This window comes from Pararge aegeria, chromosome 6 (genome assembly GCF_905163445.1).
Source record: "Pararge aegeria chromosome 6, ilParAegt1.1, whole genome shotgun sequence".
Taxonomy (NCBI): domain Eukaryota; kingdom Metazoa; phylum Arthropoda; class Insecta; order Lepidoptera; family Nymphalidae; genus Pararge; species Pararge aegeria.
Genome location: NC_053185.1, coordinates 18276038 through 18301459, shown reverse-complemented (window position 1 = coordinate 18301459; position 25422 = coordinate 18276038). Strand labels below are relative to the sequence as shown.

At 34.2% G+C, this 25422-nt stretch overlaps 2 protein-coding genes across 3 annotated transcripts; both read left to right on the top strand.

Moving 5' to 3' along the window:
• The first annotated feature begins 2122 nt into the window (after positions 1 to 2122).
• LOC120624625 (acyl-CoA-binding protein-like) lies at positions 2123 to 7938 on the top strand. The gene is made up of 4 exons (XM_039891276.1): positions 2123 to 2179; positions 3503 to 3536; positions 7105 to 7219; positions 7756 to 7938. The coding sequence occupies exons 2-4, from the start codon at positions 3522 to 3524 to the stop codon at positions 7881 to 7883; spliced, it is 258 nt and encodes an 85-aa protein (XP_039747210.1). The 5' UTR covers positions 2123 to 2179; positions 3503 to 3521; the 3' UTR covers positions 7884 to 7938.
• Positions 7939 to 11677: 3739 nt separating this feature from the next.
• LOC120624562 (acyl-CoA-binding protein homolog) lies at positions 11678 to 24641 on the top strand. Of its 2 annotated transcripts, XM_039891196.1 has the most exons (4): positions 11678 to 11875; positions 12117 to 12162; positions 16531 to 16648; positions 23016 to 24641. In XM_039891196.1, the coding sequence occupies exons 2-4, from the start codon at positions 12148 to 12150 to the stop codon at positions 23153 to 23155; spliced, it is 273 nt and encodes a 90-aa protein (XP_039747130.1). In that variant the 5' UTR covers positions 11678 to 11875; positions 12117 to 12147; the 3' UTR covers positions 23156 to 24641. The 2 variants fall into 2 exon arrangements, with proteins under 2 accessions (XP_039747130.1, XP_039747131.1); XM_039891197.1 differs by lacking the exons at positions 11678 to 11875; positions 12117 to 12162 and having other exon boundaries at positions 16516 to 16648.
• The last annotated feature ends 781 nt before the right edge of the window (positions 24642 to 25422 follow it).

Genomic DNA, 25422 nt, shown 5'->3' with positions numbered 1-25422 from the left:
TTATCGGCCCACTACAGAGCACGGGACTCCTCCTACAATGAGAAGGGGTTAAGGCCATAGTCTACCACGCTGACCGATAAAATATAAAATTCATCTATTTAATAAAATTCAAAATTCATCTTTTCTAAGTAAAATTCCCTTAAAATCGTTACCACTAAATTATTCTCATTCGTTACTTCGGTAATAGTTACATTGGATGTTGCCTCTCACGGTATTACTGTGACAATTGGTCGGTGATAGCTGAAATATGTTACAAAAGTATTAGACATAACATTATCGAGTTATCGAATAAATAAAGCATCTATTGTAGTTCCATATCTTGTCTTACTGTCTCCTTGATTGTAATTAATTTCCAAATGAAATTCTTCTTGGAATCATAGTTGAAATTCTTATTAATACATTGATTAATTTTTTTTTTCCAATATTAACATTAAAATCCCTAGTCAAAATTAATGGTTTCAAAAACTATTACCTATAGATAGGTACGTATAGTACATAATAATTCCATCAAATAGGGTGGCGAAGCGTCGCGTCGCGTCGTCACGGCCTGTATCGCCACGCCAACAATCAGGTTTACCCTCCGCCTATAGATGTTTCATATCAAAGATCTTAAAAATTATTATTTATTGAATTATATGAATTTTTAAATTATCATCGGCTTAATATTGATTAACCAAACGAAATGAAACGAATCACCGACATTTCTATAACACCCAAGTTGGTCAAAGTCGACCTAGCTTGACCCGTCAGAAAGAAAGGAAGGTCTGCCATACGACTGATATTTTTTTTCTGGCCATTTGTAAATCTTTTATTTTTATTCGGCCTAGCCGCGAAAAGGAAGAAGGTAATAACGTTGGTCGCCGTGTCAAAGCTGACCAATAATTGAGTATTGAGGCAGGTGGAAGTGGGTATGCTAATCTAGAATGGGTCAGGCAGTTTTTAGACTTCTAACCACTAATCGGCTAGGAATGATAAGATATCAGCAAGTTTATAAATCTTCCATTACTATCTCTACAGCGTATTTTTATGAGTACAGTATTACAATGTGAAACTTTTGCATTAAGCTAGGGTTGTCACTAATAATTGGAAAGAAGCAGGTGGCGTTACTTTGTGCAATTCCATGATATACCTACAATGACATTCAAGCTTAATTTGCTATACCTACTCCACGAAAAGCAGGAGAATCTGTACGGTGTTATTTATAATGTCTTCATTCTTTATACCAAACAAATTTTCGGCTATCTAATCACTATCTCAGCATATTATGTTGCTTTACAAATAAATGTTAAGTCTCAACAATTATAATGAAGTACTCGTTCTCAAATTAAGCTTGATTTTAATAGTTTTTTACTAATTGTCCCACGTCTGTTTGCTATGTTCAATCTCTATTTAATCTGTTGATAAATTGCTTAGCAAAGTAACGTTATTTATTAAAAATTATACGGACATTTGTTGACAATAACAACGTTGCTATTAATATTTATCTAATCTATAGATATGGATTATGGATGGATTGAATATTTAAAATGAACATAAGTGGACCGAGTTGATCAATAGCAAGTTGTTTAGCATTATAAGAGAGCTGAATAATAATTTTAAAAAATTGCGAGTTAACTAGTCGTAGCCTGAACCGAAATAACTGAAATAGCGAATGTACTTTAAATAAATTAACTTTTTGCATTACTTTTGAATAAATAACTAATACTTATAATCTATAAGTTGTTAGAAATAAGCTGAAGTCAAAGTGAAATATTTTTTTATTCAAGTAAGCACATAGATGGCTCTTCGGATGGGTTCATTACATAAAAAATATGACGATAACTACATTCGTAAACCTAAAACTAAGGCTAAAAAAAGTTGTATAGACTATTATAACTGTTTTTTTTCTATTCTAATAAGTTAAAGTGCAGAATCCGCAATCCAAATGTGGAAGTTCTTGCTGCGTCATGCCGACAACGCTGATTTTGATTATCAATACTTTAACCAACTCAATCAAACCAAACAAAAAAATACCATAAGAGCAAATAAAATATTTTAATGTTGTTGTGAAATGTGACAGCCCTAATATAATCTACTAAATTGATAAGAAACGTCGGATCGTGAAAATTTAATGTGAGGGCTTGCTCAAAATAAGTCATTCGGGTGCTTGATACCGTACTACTTACTTCCACCCCCCGCGGTAAGTTTTACCACTTTTCTTTTTTTATACTATACTTTCATTTACAAAATACATTTAGAAGAGATTGCTTAAGGAACTTTATAGCTTAATATTAATAAACTGTGAGATGGTGATAACAAAAAAAAAACTACCCGGCTAAGTTTGTTGTGGGCTCTTCTTAGACCAGGGCGCGTTTGGAACCCTCGTAGCTTTAGGTTTAAGTTTGCGTACGAAGTTATCACCATCCCCTTACAATTATGTAAACATATATGTATGAACGCTTCATAAGTGCCTGTGATAGGCCTACATGGATAAAGAAATTTTGAATTTGAATTTAGGACAACTTGACTAGTTCTCCCCTCATCTTTATGCCATCGAACTACGAGGCATCGCAAGGATATGCAACTTAACGAACTTGATATCTTTATTTGTGTACTTATACTTATAATCTGATAAAGTGGAAAGATTTTATTGATTTTTTGTACGATTTATTATGACTTTACAATTATTCATTGTAAAATTAACATCTCCTGAGGATGCTCCGGTTTCGGAGCGAAACGTGCGTAGGGTACATTGCCGAAGATCTGTTTGGTGTCGAGTATAAGGATTGAAGAAGTTATAAATTACACCATACAGATTCTCGTGCTTTTTGCGGAGTATAGCAAATTAAGCTTAATTTTCATGATATATCATGGATTTCCGCAAAGTAACGCCTGCTTCTATCCAATATTGTATGTACGAAATACTACTGAACCGATTTTCACAGTTTTTTTACTTAATGAACGTTTTTAATTGTTATTATATATCATAGGCTATAATAAATTAAAAATAATAACGGATCTATATGAACGACAGTCTTTCTAATTCGTTTTGGACCTACATTATTTTCGACGTCGATAGCATTGCACTCTGTGCATTAAGGTAAATCAGAACTGTTAAAATCCATTTAAGGGGCATCTGACAAGATGTTTCCGGAGCGAATTGAAAATATATGACTCGGATATAATTTGCCAACCCCCATTTCATCCTCTTCTAAAGGGAGTATTTACGAAAAAAAAAAGATTATTGTAAATAATCGTCGTAAATATCTTACCTGACACTGAAAGTCCCTTCAATATCGGTTCAGCGGTTCCAAAGACAAGCACGGGCACAGACACAAAAATTAAAAGTTTGTTAAAAGTAAAAATAGTTCCACACTATTATAGTACTAAGATTAAAATAAATTGTTTCACTAAGAACATGAATACTAATTAAGCCGGCTCGATGCGAATATTTGTTACTTTCACGTATCAAATATTATTAAATTAGCATAAGCTAATTACCCTACTTTCTTTTATTTTGCAGATCTCAATCCCTCTCCAAAATGTCTCTAGACGAGGTAAGTGTTTTATTTAAGTAAATTGGATTTCCAAATTTCACGTACCTACCTACATATATGATTTAACGGTTCCTTTGAAGAACCTTGATGATGATGATGATAATACAACAATCACCTTCATCATTCTCAGCCCAACTGCTGGAGAAAGAACTCCTCTTTCATATGGGTAGCTTAGACCCACGACGGTACTGCAAAGTGGAAGGTAAGGTAAGGTCATAACAAGTCAGTAATAATAAACCGGAACGTACGCAATGGATTTAACCATGCCAGAACACTAATTAATACTACGTCTGAAAAAAACAGCCCTCTACAATCCTATGTATACGTTCCTAATCAAAAGTCGGTTTCGAATATCGATACTCAGAGTAAAGTGTCAGAGTAAAGTGGAATTTAGGCTACTTTTATTAGTCTAATTCGTCCAAACTTGTACAGCAAGCGCTTTTATAAAACCAGAAAAATAGAATTACGGAATTTGCGACTCCAATGCGAGCAACGAAAACTTTGAAAACGTCTCGACTATTGCCTGTGTACAAATATTAATAGGTATAGGGACTGGATAGTAGGGTTTTTTCCTTTCTTTAACGAAGATGATCGAAGATAGATCATAAAGTTTCACAGTAATTTGTTTACAAAAACACATGGTACCTATACACAAACTGCAGTACCTTCCTACATTCTTATATTTTCATTTTGTCGGAACTAAAGGTATGGTTTTATAAACGATTCTTATTTTAAGCAGGAAGGTACCTACCTACGTGAATTAATATATTTTTAAGTATCTAGGTATTTCCTTATTCTACGGAGCCTGAACAATACTACCTAGAACTAAATAATTAAAATATATAAATATACTACGACAATACAAACATTCCCATCTAGTCACAAAGTAAGCATAACTTGTGTAATGGGTACTAAGATAGGTAACTGATGAATATTTTTATGAATATAATATACATAAATACTTATAGTACCTATACTATATTAGCACTCGGCTGTTGACAGCGGAACCTTTACCATTGATAGTATTGAATTATTTTTAAGCTCACTGATTGGTTTAATTAACTTTTCGTTTTGCATGAATACCTACAAAATAATATTACTCGGGATTGGAAGTAAAGTCATTCAAGGATAATCATTTCTGGAAATTGAGTTTAGGAATTTTGATTTACGTCATCATAGCATTAGGTACGTAGTTATATACTATAGTAATTAGGTAGTTATTGTTGATCTCGCGCAAGAATGTTCCATGGTGTTTATTCAGGGATTCTGAAATAGGTAGGTATATAAATTAATTTCACGTAATATTCCTAGCCACCAGTTTAATTTTATTATTATTTTCATCTAAGTAGGAAAGTAAAAGTAAACAACTTAAACTTTTCTTACCCGTTGCCGGCTGTTCATGATTATTTTATTGTAACTTCTTTGTTGGATTCTCAAGATCAACTGAGATCTGATTCCTTGTGTTTGGAACAAAGATAATAGGTATTTAAATATCACTTGAAAGACAATGAAAAACTAGGATTGGGAAGCATATAAACCTCTACCTATATTGACCATTAGAGATACCTGTGCGTATGCGTCGACACAAGAAGCTAAGAAAAAATAATTTCGTATAATAAGTATCGAATTAAGAATGATCAAAGCTATATTGAGTTATTAGAACTACCTACTGCGTTACACAAATAAATGTTTTTGTAATAAAGCAGGTAGGTATGTAAATCTCAAGCAAACCGTTATGATAAAATAATATTTACAGTTAAAAACAACATTACTTACTTGTTTACTAAAGTTATTTTTTATATTTAAAAGACGAAGGTTAATATTAATTGCCTCGAGGTTTATTTCATACCTACCTACTTATATTTAAATGGCTATACCTACAATAAAATAAACCTTATTTAAATAAATATTCGAAACATAACAAATTTTATTTCGGATAATCCTTTTACAAAATTTTAATAAATCAAACTTAGTCTTGTTTCAGACATTACGGATGTAGATAGATATTTGAAAATTGATTGATTTGGAATCCCTACTAATATTAAAAATGTCAATGTACGTTTGTTTGTTACGCTTTCACGCAAAAACTACTTAAGTGATCCTCATGAAACTTTGTACACATATTCTTGGAAGTGTTACAAGTTATATAGGATACTTTTTATCCCGACAATAAGCTCGGTTCCTTTGATGAAAGCTTTAGACGATTTTACACCATAACTCCGACAAATTATAACCGATTTAAATAATTATTTTTGTACTATAGAGGTTAAAATATGTGTTTAATTTTGCCCAAACTTTGTGTAGATCTGAATGTGGTTGGAGATAGAGTATAGAACTCCTCAGCGAACAGCAGCAAATCCCTCATTTAAGGATTAGCTTAAGCTTAGCTTAATTTTTTTTAGAAATACAACTAAATTGAACAGCTAGTTTAATATAAAGTTAAACTACCTTTTTTCAGTCATGTGTAGTGTGTACTGTGTTATAATAACCCTAAAACAATTCATAAAATGAATAATTGATGATGATGAAGTCTGATGAAGATGAATAGATGATTGGTGATGTCTAATTTAATGAACAAACTAAAACAATAATAAACGCAGTTTCTTAAAACGGTTTTAGACTTTAGTATATTATATTTTAGCTTACAAAAATATTCCTTATCCGTAACAAAATACCTGTACCCATATAAGCCGGTATTTAAATGATAAAATATGGCATTTTATGATAGATAGCAACATTACAGCGGTATTGATGAAGAGTCGTAAGCAATCCATCTATTTTCCGCAAATTAAGTGATAAGTTGATAAGATTACTTATGATGCTTAATTCGTAAATATATAGGTATTACAAACATACGGAGGGACTTAGTCAATTTCAAATCATCATCATTATATCAAACCATTACAGACCCACTACAGGCCACGGGTCTTCTCCCACAATTAGAAGGGTCAAGGCCGTAGTCCACCACGCTGGCCCAGTGCGGATTGGTGGACTCCACCCACCTTTGAGAACATTATGTAGAACTCAGGTTTCCTCACGATGTTATCCTTCACTGTTTAAGCAAGTAATATTTTAATTGCTTAAAAAATGGACATAACTTAGAAAAGTTGGAGGTGCGTGCTGGGATTGGAACTCGCCCCGCCGAAAGTGAAGTTGACGTCCTACCCACTGAAATGTGTTAGAGTTTATGAAGTTTCTCATTTTGATAATATTTTTATCACATTCTGTTAAGGTACCGCGACAAAGCCGGTAAGAAACTTAGCGGTTGCTCTGTATCAAAAAAATCATTTTTACAATATTTTTTTATGTCTTGCGAGAGAAGAAAGCGGAGCGATGTGCTAAAGCAACCTTGTACGTTTATTGTTAAGAAGGCCTTGCATAGGTTGGTAATAAAACACTCTATGTATTATTACCATGAGCTTTTATTTTACGATTTATTAACTTGTGAAACTGTGGATGGTTCGGTAGGGACATCATGTGTTCGCGCTTCGCGACAGGCTGTTTTCAGTAAGCTCCTAAAAGGTGCCACTTAATTGAGAAACTAATGATTGCTTTTCTTATATTAAAGCAATTCACAAAAGTCTCCGAAGCTGTAAGAAACTGGAAGAAGAAGCCCAGTGACAACGAAAATCTCGCACTCTACTCTCTATTCAAACAGGCTACCCTTGGTGACGTGAACATTGGTAAGATAATACTTGTACATGACACTAACTCAACTATTAAGCATTTATTATTTATATTAGATTCCAGATGAATAAAACTAACGAAATATCCCGTCTATAAATCAGATTGAATCAATTACGCAGTTAATTAATATTCGTTTCAACTAAATTAGAACTATGTATGAAATCATATTTTATTACCTATTAGTTAGGAGTATAGGCGCACGGGTCTTCTGTAAGAAAGAGAAGGGTTTAGGGCATAGTCCACTACACTGGCCACGTGCGGATTGTTATACTTCACACACCGTTAAGAATATTATTGAGAACTCTCATCCATTTGGTTTTCCAGAAGATGTTTTCCGTTAAAGAAAGTGATATTTATTCGCTTAAAACGTAGGTAAATCTTAAAAGTCAGAGGTGCTGGTGATCAAACTCTGTACCCTAGAAAGGAAAGTTTGAAGTCTTACCCACAAGCCTATCACAGCTTTTAAGGACTTAAATAAACTAGTAAAATAACCTAAAGCTCTAACATTAATATAAATGAAATGTTTTTTCAGCTGAACCAAGCGATTTAATCTCCAAGGCGAAGTTCAAGGCATGGACCGGTCGCAAGGGCATCTCACAAGACGATGCTAAGACACAGTACATCGAGTTAGCAGAAAAGTTACAATCTAAATATGCATAAGCCTTATTTAAGTTATTATATAAAAAATTATAATTTAATAAAATTCAAAATTCGAAAATATCTCTTCTTCCACAGATAGGTACAATTTAAAATTACTGTCGTTATATATAAAGTGATAAAAAAAAATATTTTTTATATAATTGTGCGATTTTGAAGATTGAATGTCTGGCGAAATATGTTTTGTAAGTTTTTAAATACACTTTTATAATAGCTTGATGCTTATTTTTTATTTCAAATGAATCAATGGAAACGTCATTAGCTAAATCCTTGGGACACTACGTGTAACTACGATAATGAGCTTGCCAGTTATAAAATGTCAAGCTATACACAAATCCTTGTACCAAAATATTATTCGATGCTGCAAATTAAGCATTTATTGCTTAGGTCATCAAGTGTCGAGCACCATAAACAGTGAACATATTTTTTCCATCAAATGAAATACAAGGCTGTTTGAAAACGCGCCCCTGAAAGTCACATTTGTATAAACAAAAATAATTAATAAATAAATAAATATACTACGACAATACACACACCGCCATCTAGCCCCAAAGTAAGCGTAGCTTGTGGGTACAAAGATGACTGATGAATATTTTTATGAATAATATAGTATACAGATAGTGGTTTTTCTATATCCAGACGCGGTAAAACATTCACACAAATATTTCCCAGTCGTGGGAATCGCACCCACAGCCACAGAACTCATAGCAGGGTCGCTGTCCACTGTGCTAATCAGCCGTCAAATTAAGTTTTACTTTTAATTTTTGTGCCTACTCCACGTATCATTTGTCTTTCGGAAATATTCTAAGGAAGGTACTTTATGTATCTATCTATTTATATTTGATTTTCGTTGTAGTAATAAATTCGTATTTGTTTTTAAAGAACGTTATGAGTTTTTTGGTGGACAGGGGGTGGCAGGCGTCGATAGGGAAAGTAGGTAGTCTTAATCCGACACTGCCTCAGCCTCTAGCCTTGACCTCTTGTGAGTGTGACTTGTGAGGTAATTATTAACCATTGTCAGCTTAAGCATCACTTAGTGGGGCTATTGTGTCGAGGCTAAGCATACAAAGATCAATACTGAGACTTCAGCACCAAGGTTTATGGTACGATAAATTTACAGAAAAATTACGGAGATTAATTAATTCTGTACCTCTAACAATATTGACTAGATTTTCATAAAATATGAGCATAAATTAACTAATAATAAAACCTTCCCAGGAAACGAAAAAATATTAAAATCAGTTAATGTGCAGTCACACGTCTGCAGCAGACGTATCGTCATTTGGTTTGTTTGAAGTCTGCACCACGCGGTTATTTGACCCGGATCGTAACGAGTTATGGAGTTAAATCGACAAAAACTTTCATTATCTATCCCGAGCGAATCCTATTGTTTTTTGGGATGAAAAGTATATTTTATTTTAATCATAAATTAACCAAATTGCACTAAAACACATTCAGAAGTTTTGCGTGATGCGCGCACAAACCGATAGACAGACAAACACTTTATTCAATAAAATAAACTTTTCTAACGGGAGTTTTAAAAACAAAATCAAACTTTAAGACTTTGTTATACTAGTTGAATACGATTTTTTTTAAAAAAAAAAATACTATTTACAGATCATATCCGTGTATTCCTTTTTATATAGTAGCAAGGAAAATACCAGCAATTTTCGACATTTTATTTAGCACAGAACTTAAAAATGTTGTATAAAATATTTATTTCTTGCTTTTACCTCTTTTTTGCCAAAAAAAATTTTATCTATCTATCTAGTTCTCCCGCCACTTCATCATCAGCTCCTTTGTTGTGACGAGCATAAATTGCTTACAGCGCAGCGAGTGTAATACTTATTATTGTGTAGTTCTGCTGGCCATCAGTGGTCTTCATCATCAGCTTCACTTAACGAAATAGTGGTTTTCGATAGCAAATAGTCAAGTTACTTTAAAAAATACTCAAATATTTCCTTCAGGGTGTGCCTGTAATAATTGAAGAGTTCCCTCAATTTCTCCAAGATCCCTTCAACAGATCCTGAACTAGTGAATCACGAAAATTCAACCGAAATGAGAACCTTCTCCTTTTTTGTAAGTCTGCTAAAAATACACAATACCTTATATGAATTTGGCAGGTCCTACTGATCCCTAGTCAAACATTCTAACTACCAAGCGAGCGAGGCAGTTGCACATAGTTAAAAAATGAAATATATTTATATACTTACATTAAAATTTAAGAGTCAGTTCACAGTCAAAAGTATTATTATTATTATAAACTAGTGAGTTTTAACTTCTATTTGCAAAACTTAAGCTTACACAGGGTTTGGGCTTTTGGAAGAACTGCAATAATAAATTTCTTCGAAAGCTATCAGACCAGCTGTTTAGTTTTAAGAGAAAGGGATATCTCGTGGTCTATCTTAAAGCTGCTAACCAACTGCAATCTGTACAAATTCAGTTAAATTCAATACCTACACAATTAATATTACCGACACTAATGAGTCTTGATGATGTTAAGAAATCTGATTGATTGTCGCTGAGAATGGGGACAGGTTTGATTAGTTTTATATCGATGTTATGAAGCAACATGCGTTGACATTTTAGACTCATCTCGTCTCCTAAAGGATAGAGGATTAATCCAAATTCAAATTAAAATATTCTTTATTCATGCATGCCTATCACAGCCACTAATGAAGCATTCATACATATATGTTTACATAATTGTGTAATAGTGATGAATTCGTCCGGCAACTTCAATCTAAAGCTACGCGGGTTCCAAACCCTGGTCTAAGAAGAGCTCACAAAAAACTTATACGGGTAATTTTTTGATCACCATCTCAGCATCTAAATAATGTTTAGCTTTGAAGTCAGAGCAATTCACATCTAAGATTTTTATATAGTTTAAGTAATCTCTAATCCTGATCCTTAATCCAATAACGGGTGTAAGTGATCCTCTCTACTACAGAGAGATTGTTATATATTCGTTTACCCTGAAAGATGGGTCTTCTTTTTACTTTTTCTACGAGATAGTATAAAATAAAAGGCTATTGATAGCAATATCTCTTAGACGCTCACCAGGTAACAGAAGTACTGACTTATTTTCGGTCAAAGGATAGGCCTTGTTTTTCAGTGTGTAAATGCAGCTTACATGCTTGGTATTATTAAATACTTTTATATATTAGTATAGTACGTAGTGACATATTAATCAGTGATTCCACAAAGGTATGATTTGAATAGATTAAAAAGAATATTTTGTTTTCTTAGTTATGTAAAATGGTTTTGGCAGCGAACGAAAAAAACATTCTTTTCGTTTTTTGGTGCCTATTTAAAATTCTGAATAAATGAATGAAAACAATTTGTTAAAATTAATACTATGTTATGGTAAATATAAGTTCCAGAGTCTAGATACTCAAAACTAGGATATATTTCGGATACGAGACTGTGCTCAAGAACTATTTGATCTAATTCCCCCCTCGCCGTAAGGATCTTCATCCCTACGTGGTCGATATACCGCGGATGCGTACGAAGCGCTTCGCAACTTCGTTTCTGATCCGCACCGCTAGGATCTGGAATGCCCTTCCAGCTTCCATTTTCCCCAGTGCCCACAATATGAGTACCTTCAAATCCAGAATGAATAGGCATCTTCTAACATAAAAAAAAAAACTAGTTTTACGATTTTTTTGCATCTCGTACAAACGTCCGAATAAATAATGCCATTGAACTGTTGACAACCACGTAACTTTCAAAATGATGACATTTTGATTTTGGATGACGTAAAGTGTTAGGTTAGAAATTATATTTTCGTAATTATTTTCTATAAAATCATTGAAACTAGCCAATATTGATAAAAATTGAGCACTTTGATAACAATCGGTTCGATTACTGTGATTGTAAGCACGCCAACTGTGTTGATTCACGCTAGTGAAGTATGTAATAAAACCCGAGTTAAGAGTTTATAATTTGCCCTCAGTTTGTGTGAGACTCTCATTGTGAGCGGTTGTCCTTTTCAAGTAAGTATATCCAGATATTTAATGCCAACTAGATCTTTGTATCGATAAAGAACTGTTAATCTACTTCTTTTCGCTCAGTCTTGTAACTTTGATATGTATCTGGGTGGAATTCTAGATGTATTTTGATATAAAAACGTGACTGTAGTTATTTGTAGTCGCATCGCTTGGATTTAATGTAAAATAGCCGGTCACGTAGTTGTTTTTAATAACGCTAAGTGTATTTTACTGGTGTTTTTTTTAGGTTGCCTACCTAATTGCCGAAACACCTCATCATGTCTCTACAAGAGGTGAGTTTCAAAGGTCATTTAGATAGTGATTAAGTAGGTAGGTTGAATGATAATGCAGTTCCATCACTACCTACATCAATGTTAAGTGCTTAGGTAATTACTGAACACACTTTATTGCATCTTTCAAAAATAACTATTATTTATAATATATTAAATAGTATTTATCTAAATACTTAGTATTTTTGGTATTGTATATTGGCCCTTATATATTGAAGCGGTGATAGCAAAGTGGGTAGGAGGTCGACTTCACTTTTGGGGGGCAGAGTTTGAATCTTAGCAAACACCTCTAATTTTTCTAAGTTTTAGAAAAATTAGAGGTGTTTTAATTAATAATAAATATTGCTTGCTTCACTGGTGAGGGAAAACATAGTGAGAAAACCTGCATACCTGAAAGTTCTACATAATGATTTCCAAGGTAGGTATGTGGAGTACACCAATTCACACTGGGCCAGCATAGTGGACTTAACCTCTTCAATTTCAATTTATTCAGCACAATACATAATGTTATATTAATAATACAATAATTAAAATAAATCTTATTATATAATGTAACATATGTACACCATGATTGGGTGCAGCGCTTCTCGTTGTGGGAAGAGACCCATATCCTGTTGTGGCTCGGTAATGGGTAGATATGATGATTTTGGCCCTTGACAGCATACTTAATGGGCTGTAATTGATGTTGCAGTCTAAAATAGTAGGCTTACCTGTTTGGGTTATGGCAATTGTATAGAACCCACACCCATAATTGGTTTCTACACAGTTTAGAATCCAAACTATAAATTCCTTTCGCTAAGCATGCTACCTTCTTCAATATTTGATAAGTTTATCCAAGGGTAGTTGAGCTGAGATTGCCAAAGCAATAAGACCACCTTTGCATACCAATGTTTACAAAATATTCCACAATGTGTTAGTTTGCATAATTTGCATAAAAAGAAAGAGTACTTTAGCTATTTGTGTAAACTATATGCAAATATAAGTTGAATTGTAAATTAACCCAAAACACTGGCTTAGTGTATAGACTTTGAAAGTGTTCCTTGCCAATGTGTTAAATGAAACACTACATATAATAGTATCAATGTTATTAAGATTGAGAAAAAACACAATATAACATCTTTCTTGTATGAGGACACCCTTCTCGGTTTTAGACGTAGAGCTTTGCTCTGTTCCAGTTTGTTGCCAATTTAATTACAGGCATGTGAGTCTTAACATTTACACCTCAGGGCACTCAGCAGCATTTTGTGGGATTGTTTTTCACTGACTATCAGGTTTGCCATCTGTTTAGTCCATCAAAATTTTCTTTATAAATTTCAACTCTCTCTATATCATGGTTCATGAGATACAGTCCAATGACAGACACACAGCTGTGGCTAAACAATTGGGTCCCGTTGTCACTCTTGAGGTACGGAACAATATAAGTAAGCCACAGTAATTTATTTGGTTGTTCACAACTTTAGAATTTTATTTAGCACCTTTTGTTTTATCACCTTTTTAGTACCTGCTTGAAATTTATAAAAATAGCATATTATGTTCAATACAAACATGAATACGTGTACGAATAATGAGCTGTTTACAATTCTGTCTTCCTTTAATAAAATGATAATAATATTTCTTAATGATGGATTCATTATAGTAGATGCACTGCGGAAATTATTATTTTGTAAAATATTTGGTTTGTGGTACGGCACAGAGGGTATTTGCTTGATCATAATATTTAGGCATAACATGTTACAATGACAAGTTATGATAAGACTGTAGGGTACTGAGCAGTGATCAGATCAGGTAGGTTATATACCTGGCAATATTGCTGGTAGTGAGGCAATAAGTGAGCTATTTATTAAAATCATTTTTCAAATCAACTGGTAGTTCTATCTCTTCAGGTTTATAAAATTGGTGAAGATTGTAATAAGTAATAGGTGTGATTATTTACGTCTTGATTGGAGGCTTCGAGTCTAATCCATCCATCATACTAAAAGATGTGATGTCGAGCGAATTAGGGTTTCGGTGCGGTGTCTCGATATAACTGTAATACAATATTACTTATAATATGTATTTCATTACTTATTTCAACAAAAGACAAACATATTATAATTTATATTCAGTCATATCATGTATGACAAAGTTATTCCCCTTTAAAAGTTCTAAAATAAAATTCAGCGACAGCATATTATGTCTATCTATATGGTTGACTTATACGGGACCGCTAGTATTAATATTTAAATAATATTTAAAGCTGAAGTGTGTGTTTGTTTAATTGAACGCGATGATCTCAGGAACTACTGGTCCGATTTGAAAATTCTATGTGTTGGATAGCCCATTTATCCAGCAGGGCTAGTCACTCTTCTCCCACAGCTTTATCAACTCTCAGAGCATTGGCGCACAAGTGGAAATAATATCCACATAATATATAATTGTAATAGTAACGGGGTAAACTTCTTCTGTTACCTGTTCTCGTGACTTTAGCAGGTGGCCGCGTTAATTATATCCCTTTCCAGGGGATATAATCGGGGGATGTAATTTTTGTCTTCTGTCCGTGCTAGCCCTGCAGGAAGGCTATAAGCTATATATAGTATCAAGCTAAGACCAATAGAAGCATAGCACCAATGAAGAATGTTTCAAAATCAGGGGATACAAACTGTTCGCATAAAAAAAAAAATCAAGTACAACATATTCATAAACTGAATAATTTTTATGGAACAGATTTAAGGTTTAATAGTTCAGCATAAATTATTCTAAAAGAGGAAATGAAATTACCTAAACAACTATCACAGTTAACAGTGATTCGAGTGATTTCTGTGCACTACAAAATGCAGAGAAAGTTGGCATACTGGGTTAATAACCAGTGAGCCATGAACCAAGAATTTAACTGTATCAGTAAAGCACTTCCATTATAATTCTTTTGCGGAAAGTTTCCATTCTACTAAAATATACAATTAAACTGGTTTTATGTTGTTAATAGTAATTTATTAATTATTTTTTTAAATTTTATTTATCTCAACCATACGTTTCCAATTATCATCACATCAAAGACATAATTTTAAAATAGGTTTAGTACGAAACTGCATACGTATATGACATCTATTATAGGTATATGGTCCCTGTTATAAGGCTGTTAAAAATTTGTTAACCCTAATCGCACGCCTCATAAGCGAAGCGTTAAGGTGGGTATTATTGTCAGTTTACGCACACCGAGTGATTCTTCAACTTGAAATGTCACTTTTTTATTCTTTGTTGCCTTTATAAGCGAATATAAATAGACAAATGTTGTGAAAAAACACTATTTTTAACACTCATGATATTTTTAAATCTCTTTTTATTATTTAAACTAATTAAAAAAATCTTTAAAAAAGTTCTGTCTTGGAAGTCCGTGTGTCTGTATGTGCGGATCCCGTTGTGGTCACGATAGCGAGCGAAATACTTCATTTATCGAGTTGGTTTTATTTTTATAGGCTTCAGTATTTTGAGGAATAGATGCCTATTACTTTTCACGATATAATTAGATGTAGTTTAATTATTATTTACAAATAATCTTAATTTTAATAATAATAATAATAATAAGATTATGAGGCGTGCACTTTTGGATTTTCCAACTATTCTTTAAATAGTTTTGGCGAATTATTTGGTAGGTTTATGTTAATGGACAAGCTACGTGTTATAACTTGACTGGTGTGAGGGTTGTGAGACCGGGACGCGTTTGGAACCCTCTTAGCTTTAGTTTTAAGTTTACGAATGTGGTTATCGCCATCATCTCACTACCGTGTAATTCTTATGTACGCATCAAAACTGCCACCTGTGGGCCTACTTGAATAAAGATATTTTTGACTTTGACTTTGACTTTGGTTCGACCGTGGCTAGTTACCACCATATCAACACATATTAGGTATGTGCCACCGAGTGATTTAACGTCGTACCTACAATGCCGCATAGAAAACGACTAGGAATATTGGTTGTACATAAGTGTATCTATATATATATATACCCTCAGTGGCGTGCATTGAGTTTCTTACCAGGGTGTGCATACTGCAGGAAAATTTAATAAAACTGCTGCTAAAATTCTCCTCCTATACGAGTTATATATCAATTTTAGGGTAGGCAGTGCTTTTGTGCATGTACGAAGTGCATGCCACTGTATACCCTTAGCAGGTTAACCCGCAACCATATTCCACTGCAATATATATGTATATATCCTTATATATATATTTCTTGTGTGCGTGTGTATGTCACTGAACCCCTCCTAGACTGCTGGACCGATTTGAATGAATTTTTCGGTTTGCGTTTGGGTGGCACCCAGGATGGTTTAGATTCACAAATCAGCCCGACAGATGGCGCTGGGGTCCCTATATATATATGTAAATGTTACGATTTCAGCAATTCGACAAGGCTGCAGCCAATGTTAAGAACCTAAAGACTCTGCCAAGCGACGCAGACCTTCTAGAACTGTACGCATACTTCAAACAGGCCACGGTCGGTGATGCAGATCCTGCGAGTAAGTGAAAATTTCCTTGATTAACCGCTTGATTTCCGCTTATCTTAAGTTTTCTTTTATAATCTCTGCCCGCTTAGTCCTACTCTGTATCCTCATCATTGCCTGTTACTTTTCATTGGTTCATTCGTGGTCATCGAGCCCATAAAAGTCCACTGCTGGACTCTAGGTCTCTCCCTACGTGAACCCTCCGTTCACCACATATTGGGTATGAGATCGTATAAGATGGTAGTATTATTGCATTAATTCTTAATCTTATCTCTACTGCCCCCGAAATGAAAGGTGCTTAAACTCTCCACGCATCTACAACAAGAAAGGCCTCTCCCATTGGGAGGGCCCAATGGACTTTTATAGGCAATTGACGATCTTAATTAATTTACGTATTACGTGAATGCAATATATGATGTAATTATTACCTTCATCCTTAAGTTAACCATTTCCTGTTTGTACAGGGAAATCCATATACGTATGCACGTAAATAGTCTGCAGTTACTACGCAATGTTGTGATCGGGTCGTGAGTCATATTTAACGCTCAGACTTGACAGAGAATGCTTCGTTTAGGGATTGTTATTAACTATTTTTACTAGCTTTTGCCCGCGATGAATTTCCCGTTTATTACCTAAAGCTTCGGTAGTTACCTCAGGCCAAAAGTACTTGCTGGCTGGGTTGCGGTTTTGTGCGAAAGTGTTCCCATGACCCAGTCACCAGGCGATGAGTTGGACCACCGAGGGGTTTTAGTCGGTAAGAGTCCGGCATAACCACTGCACCTCCCCGTGGTGTAGTGGTATCTATAAGGATTTCCCCACGAGAAAAAAAAAGGCCAAATGTACTTATTTGTTATTTTTTTTATTCCACTACAAGTTAACTCGTGACTGCAATCTCATCTGGTGGTGATTGTTGATGCAGTCTAAGATGGTAGCGGGCTAACCTGTTAGGGAGTATGGTAGCCATAACCCTAATCGGTTTTTACGCGACATCGCGCCGGAACACTAAATCGCTTAGCGGCACATCTTTGTCGATAGGGTGGTAACGGGTTTTCGCCCGAAATAGGGCGCAGTTCACCACGCTAGCCCCGTGAGGACTGGTGGGCACACCCCTCTATGTAGTACTATTTCGGACGTATTTGTACATTATGTAAACCTCATATTCCTTTTTAGTTTCCTTTTATTTTTTCCTTGACCGTTATAAAGCACGTGATATGAAATTGCTTAATAAACAAACAACTCCATAAACGTGGAGGTGCATGCCGGGATAGAACTCTGTACCCTGAAAAGCAGGCCGAAGTCTTAACAACTAGGCTATCAACGCTTTAAAGTTGATGCATTCAAAATTAACATTCCAACGACCATAAACCATAGCGGGGAAGTGTTTTGATCTGTGTCGGTTCTAAGATACAGTGATCTTCAATATTGTTTAGTAAATTTATTGTATAAACAACACTAGCTGACCCCTGCAACTTCGTTGCACCAAATCGGTTATTACCGGAAAACACGAATAAAATGACATTTTCTAAAAATGAATCCTAGCTAGATCGATTTATCGCCCCCGAAACCCCCTGGATACTAAATTTCATGAAAATCGGTGGAGCCGATTTCAATTATATATATATAAGAATTGCTCGTTTAAAGATATAAGATTAGGCATGTTTTTGCTATAATCTCTGAGAGACAGATTGAATGGATGGATATACTTTTATTGTACACCACAGAAAAAAATACACCAGAGAGATACAGATATCAGACAGATAGCTGTCTGTCTGTGCTTCTGTCTGTTTTAAATAAATAGATGTACTACGACAATACAAAAATTTCGTAATAGCATAATGTTATATAATAATAGTAGGAATCGTATTGTCTGCGACCTTCGCGCAGTACAGTGATCCTGCGCAGGGTCGAGTCGAGATGTTTAACATAACTTGAATATTTATATCTAGCGGTTGCCCGCGGCTTGGGCTGATTCCACCTTTCGCTTTGGAATCCAAGTTTAAATAAGTCCTCCATTAAAGCAGCAAAATTCGCATTTATAACATTAGTAGGGAAAAAGGGATACATACAGTACACGCTAATATAGAGTTAGCCCGCACTGTGAAATAAGACGCCATGAATTTTATGCTTGCGATTAATCTTATATCTTTAAACGAGCAATTCTTATATATACATATACAATTGGAATCTCGGAATCGGCTCGATTTTCATGAAATTTAGTATAAAGGGGGTTTCGGGGGCGATAAATCGATCTAGCTAGGATTCATTTTTAGAAAAATGACATATTATTCGTGTTTTCCGGTAATAACCGATTTGTATCATCCCTTGTCAGCAGGGCTGCTCACAGGGGATATAATTAACGTGTCCAATCTAAAGCACGGGAAAATTGAATAGGAAAAGTTTATCCCCGTTTATGTTTATCCCCATGCGCCAGTGCTCTGAGAGTTGACATAGCTGTGGGAGAAGATACATTTTTCCATTCCCCGGGGAGAAAATTGTCTGGTATGTGTTTAATATGGCCGTAATACCACTAATAGGTTAACCCGTTATCATCCTATACTGCATCATCATGTACCATCAGGTGAGATTGCAGCCAAGGTCTAACTTGTAGTGGAATAAAAAAAAAATACCATCATCCGCTAGCATGAGTTAGTTAAAGATAAACATCCTAAGTTAATAAGAGTGATAAGTTTGCGGATCAAAAAATAAGTTTCTACCGATAAATAATTATTAGTTATAGATATTTTCACGAGTATTAGGTTAACGATGGTAGGATAACGTGCGATACTAGTTTAATCTACCCAGATTATCTGTTTGATTGTTACTACATAATATGTTAGTAGAGTTATTGATAGTGTTTTTGTTGTTTGAGTTTTAGGACAAATATTATCGTTACATAATATGAAAGTTATTATTTATGACCTAGTTTATTTGATAACTGACCTACCTGTTACAACGGGCTCTCACTATACAGAGTTAAATTAAGAATTCCAGAAAGCTCACTTAGAACTAACAACTTTTGTATTGAATAGATGCGGGCGTTACTCTTCGGAATTCCATGATATATTATGAAAATGAAGCTGAATTTGCTATACTCCGCGAAAAGCAGGAGGTTCTGTATGGCGTAATTTAATTTTTTCAATCCTTGTACTCCACAGCAAACAGTTCACTACGCACGTTTCGCTTCGAAACCGGTGCAGATGTTGACTTTACTATGAATAATTGTTAAGTCATTGCATGTGTTTTCTCAGTGCAGTAAATAGAATATGCCTACTGGCGTTGGTAGCTTAGGTATAGGTATTTTTTAAGTACCTTATGCAATTTAAAAATTTTCAATTTTATTTAATTTTTTATAAATGGATGTAATATCTGTCAATAAAGATTTTTATTATATAAATGATAACAATTTTGTATCTAGCCTGTGATAGATGCTAGTGCCTTGAACTTATCTAGTTCTAGTATCAAGTTTCTGAAACTTTAATATCTGTAATAAATTATTTATTCTTTATAAAGGGCTTAATCCTTGTACAGAATATTGGATAGAATATTGGATAGAAGCAGGCGTTACTTTGCGGAAATCCATGATATATTATCAAAATTAAGCTTAATTTGCTATACTCCGCGAAAAGCAGGAGAATCTGTGTGGTGTAATTTATAATTTCTTCAATCCTTATACCCCACACCAAACAGATCCTCGGCAATATACCCTCTACGCACGTTTCGCTCCGAAACCGGAGCATCATCAGGAGATGTTGACTTTACAATGAATAATTGTTAAAACTTTACTTGGACTTAACAATTATTCATTGTAAAGTCAACATCTCCTGATGATGCTCCGGTTTCGGAGCGAAACGTGCGTAGAGGGTATATTGCCGAGGATCTGTTTGGTGTGGGGTATAAGGATTGAAGAAATTATAAATTACACCACACAGATTCTCCTGCTTTTCGCGGAGTATAGCAAATTAAGCTTAATTTTGATAATATACCTTGTACAGAAGCCAATAATAAAATAGGTGAGGACTTATAATTGTTATTATAATGAGTAATTACGATGTGAATGATAATAGACTTTATGTTATAACGAAGGTGGGTATTAAGTCTACAGTACGTTTTTTCTTGAACATTAATTTGTTTGTGTGTGTAAATCTATAAGATATTTTGATGACTTATTTTGCACGCCTCATAAGCGAAGCGTTGACGTAGGTATTACTGTCAGTTTACGCACACAGAGTGATTCTCCAGCTTAAAATGTCCCTTTTTCTTTTTCTTCATTGCTTTTATAAGTGAATATAAATAGACAAATGTTGAGAAAAAACACAATTTTTAACACTTTATTTTAAATCTCTTTTTTTTATTAAAACTATATATAAAATTGTTTTAAAAAGTTCTGTCTTGGACGTCCGTGTGTCTGTATGTGCGGATCCCGTATCTTGTGGTCACGATAACGAGCGAAATACTTCACTTATCGAGTTGTTTTTTTTCTAGGCTTCAGTATTTTGAGGAATAGAAGCCTATTACTTTTCACGGTATAATTAGGTGTAGTTTAATTATTATTTACAAATAATCTCAATTTGATTGTAATAAATGAGATTATGAGGCGTGCACTTTTGGATTATCCAACTATTTTATAATACATTTCATCATTGAGTGGTACAAATAAATAATAGAAATATCTTATTTTTTTTTACTAAATGGTGTGATGATTTTTATCACGATACAAAAAAATTGTTACTTAATTATTTCATTATCATCATCTTTAACTTGTCATTAACCTATAACCGGCCTGCTACGGATCCCTTCTCAGAATGAGAAGCGTTTAGTCCATAGTCTACCACGCTGGCCAAGTGCGGATTGATGGACTGCACACGCAGTTGAGAACACCACATGCAGGTAAATGGCTTCATTTTTATTTATAATAAAATAAATAAAAATGAAAAAGCCATTTATTTACTACCATAATTAAAAGATTTAGATAATATTAAGATTAATATTATTGTTAGGTTTCATATTGTTATTATACAACATTATACAGAATGCACTAACTTATAGCATCTACACTGACAAATTTAAATTCCTTAGAAATAATATTTACATATATAGTTGTAGTTAGGTCTCTGTGATTTAAGTTTTTCCGTTAGGTACCTAACGGAAAAACTTAAATCACAGAGACGGTTACGGTAGAAGTCGCCTCTTTGGCGTAGGCCTCCCCCAGCTCTCTCCATGTCTTCCTTTCCTTTGCCTTCCTTAGCCATAGTGCGCCATTGATCTGCACAAGTATGTCCGCCCAGCGTCTGCGTCTCCTTTGTCTTCCTCTTTTTATACATACACAGTGTACATACCACGATAATCTTTTGGATTTGTCGATATTTCGACCCAGTTGCATGGATCGTGGTTTATTCATCTTCGCCATTGGTTGCCTGGAAGAAATCGCTATGTAGCGATAAGGCCGCCAAAATGTATACGTTGTTTTGTTATACTTTTCTTTTTGTTATATGTAATTTTTGTAGTGTGCAATAAAAGTATATTCATTCATTCATTCATTTATACCAGCTTTCGTGTTCGTGCAACTGGTTCGAAATATCGACAAATCCGTTGAACTATATTTAAGAAATGTTGATTTACCACGAAAATCTTAGTTTAAAATCTTTAATCACTACATAAAGGTTTTCTCACAATGTTTTCCACTACCGTTATTGCTAGTAATTTTTAATTTATCAATTAATCTATAACAGTCCACTGCTGGAGTTAAGGCTCCAATGGGTGGGTTTGCCATTATCACCACGCTGGGCAGACCGGTTAGTAAACGCAGTGGACGGTAGTAGTAGCATAGAGGACGATGCTGCCCGTTCCCCGTTACATTCCCGTACGACACCCACGGGAAGTGGAGGGGTTGTGACAACTGTATTCTGACCTGCCGTGACATCTCGGCAATTTTTAATTATATATTCTTAAATTCAAATACATAATTTAAATTCAAAATACAAAATACAAAATTCAAATTTAAAATTCAAAATTCAAATTCAAAATTCATTTATTTCAGGTAGGCCTAATTAAGAAGCACTTTTGAAACGTCAGGTCAGTCTGCTTGTAGTGACTCTACCACCGGTTCGGAAGGCAGATTCCACTGAGAAGAGCCGGCAAGAAACTCAGCAGATTGCTCTTTTCCAACATCATTTTTTAATTTAACAATCTTTAGAATTTTTCTGTTTTGTGAGAAATGAGAGAAGAGTGGCCTGCTTCCAAGCAGCCTTGTCGTTAAGGAATTCATCAATCGTGTAGTAACCACGATTTGTTAACAGTGTTTAATATATTGCTAAAACTTAGGTAAAGGTAGATCTTATATTACCTTCGGTATCATATAAATATAATTTTATTTTGCTTACAGACAAACCGGGCATGTTTGATCTTAGAGGAAAGGCGAAATTTGAGGCATGGAGCGGTAAAAAGGGCATTTCAAAGGAAGACGCCCAGAAGGCCTACATCGCGAAAGCCGACAGCCTGGTCGCTTCTATCGGTCTCCAATAAACTAGATTAAGCTTACAAGATAACACGACGAATATGTTGGGCTCGTGAAACCGTGTCCCGTGCGCTTAGAGTACTTTTTCTTTAGTTAACAAATATATCAAAATACCATGTGACACTGGAGATATGTTATTTTGTCGGTTACGTCAATTTAACAAGGTTATAATAAACTTAACGATGAATATAGCCTTTATAAAAAAAATTACATATGAAGGTTTATTTAAATATTTTTTTAGGCCTTCTCTTGGATTTTATTAAAAAAATTAAGGCTCGATATAAATGTCACACAAAACGACACCAGTTTGGTATTCAAACTCCTTTAGTGTTACACTAAGTGCACAGTAGAAAAACCGGTATAAAGTAAGAAGAAAATTAAGCTGGCAAAACAAAGACACACTATTCCAATAGTATAATATTAAAAATCGCAATCATTTAGTTATCACATTTGCTACAATTTCTGTGTAAAACATAGTGGTTTAAATTTTTTTTTACAAAAAAACTGTCCTAAGTATAAAAATTTTATTCAAGTATACAAAAAGTGATTTTGTTTTGTCATTTTAATTTAGTTACCGACACAGTGTTAGTGTTATCAAAAAATATAAAATATTTAAGTTGTAAGTATATTTTATAAAGTCGTTTTTCTAAATTATTGGGTTTCTTATAAAGAAATCGACTAGCTTCCTACTATACATAATACAAATAAGCGCATTTTTATATACATTGTGTTTATATAAGTATGTGATTTTTATACTAAATAAATAATATACCTGCCGATAAATTTTTTTGTTAGTCAAATGTCAAAAATATAATTTTGTCTAAAACGCAGATACTGCCTCTTTAGAGTATTGTACTTGTACTTTTCATAATATTTTATAATAGTCTCTGTCAATTACACAAACATAGTTTATATTTCGCAAAGATAAGGTACAATTTTTGTATTTTGATTTTCTAATTGCAGTTTTTTACTAACATTGATAAAGACTTTCAAAGTCCAGATTCTCATGTATTTTGAGATGTCAAAATTGACATGTATTCATACTTGAACTGTCACACGTCAAAGCAGTCACTAATGTTGTACATCTCTATGACATCGAGAATCTAGGCATTATACTATTTGTTATTTATTTCTACGGTATAAGGTTTGGCTTAGGTTACTACTAATCATCACAACGTTTCTTAAGAATAAAAGTGACCTATCTATTGATTTTAATTTCTGAGTTATACATACGTAGAAGTTAGTATATAACTAAATTGAAGAAAAATTACCCAGTGCCTTTTTAATAGGTGAGGATTTATTTCAGTGCTTCCAAAAAACTATTGCAGTTTTGGTCATTTTTGTTCAGTAAGTGTGATATTAAATACACAATTTATCATAGAAAATATATAGTTCTCTACAATATTATTTATTGTTACTTTATGATATTATGGGATGTGAAAATTTTGTTAACTTTTTTTATATTGCCGTGAAATAAAACGCGTAAAAAATTTAGTTTTTTTTTTGCTTTGTAATGAAAACCTATTACTTAATATAGATAATTATATACCCAAGCAAGCCCAACCCAAGAGCAATCTGCTGAGTTTCTTGCCGGCTCTTCTCAGTAAAATCTGCCTTCCGACGTTTCAAAAGTGCTTATTAATTAGGCCTACTTGAAATAAATGAATTTTGAATTTGAATTTTGATTTTGAATTTTGAATTTGAATTTTGATTCAACTAACAAAATTTACAATAATGAGCCGTTGGTATTGAAACGAGAAACCTAATGAAAGATTATTTCATGACGATCGCTTTTGCCATGTGGTTAGATGCGCAGATGACACTGAAAAACATTAATGTTCATCAAACAAACATTTTCCAGTTGTGGGAATCGAACCCACGGCGTTGGACTCAGATAGCCGGTTCTCTGCCCACTGCGCCATCAGCTCGCATCGGTCGAACCGTCGTCTTTAGTCCAGCAGTAGACTATTGCTGATGATCGGTTGGAATTTAAAGCGCATTTATTGCATTAGTATTAAACACGTCTTGGTGTTTGTCATACTCCTTGTCTCGGAGAGCACGTTAAGGCGTCGGTTCCGTTATTTTCACTAATTTGTGACAGAGTCGTTAAAACCCGCCAACCCGTATCAGAGCAGCGTGGTGGGACTATGCTCTAAAATCGTCTCTCCCTTTAAAGATGAGGCCTATGTCCCGTAGTGGGACGTCAACATGACGTGACGGAACAGGTAGCCATGTCATAAGCTAGCTAACCAGACAGAGTTAAAAAAAAACAATG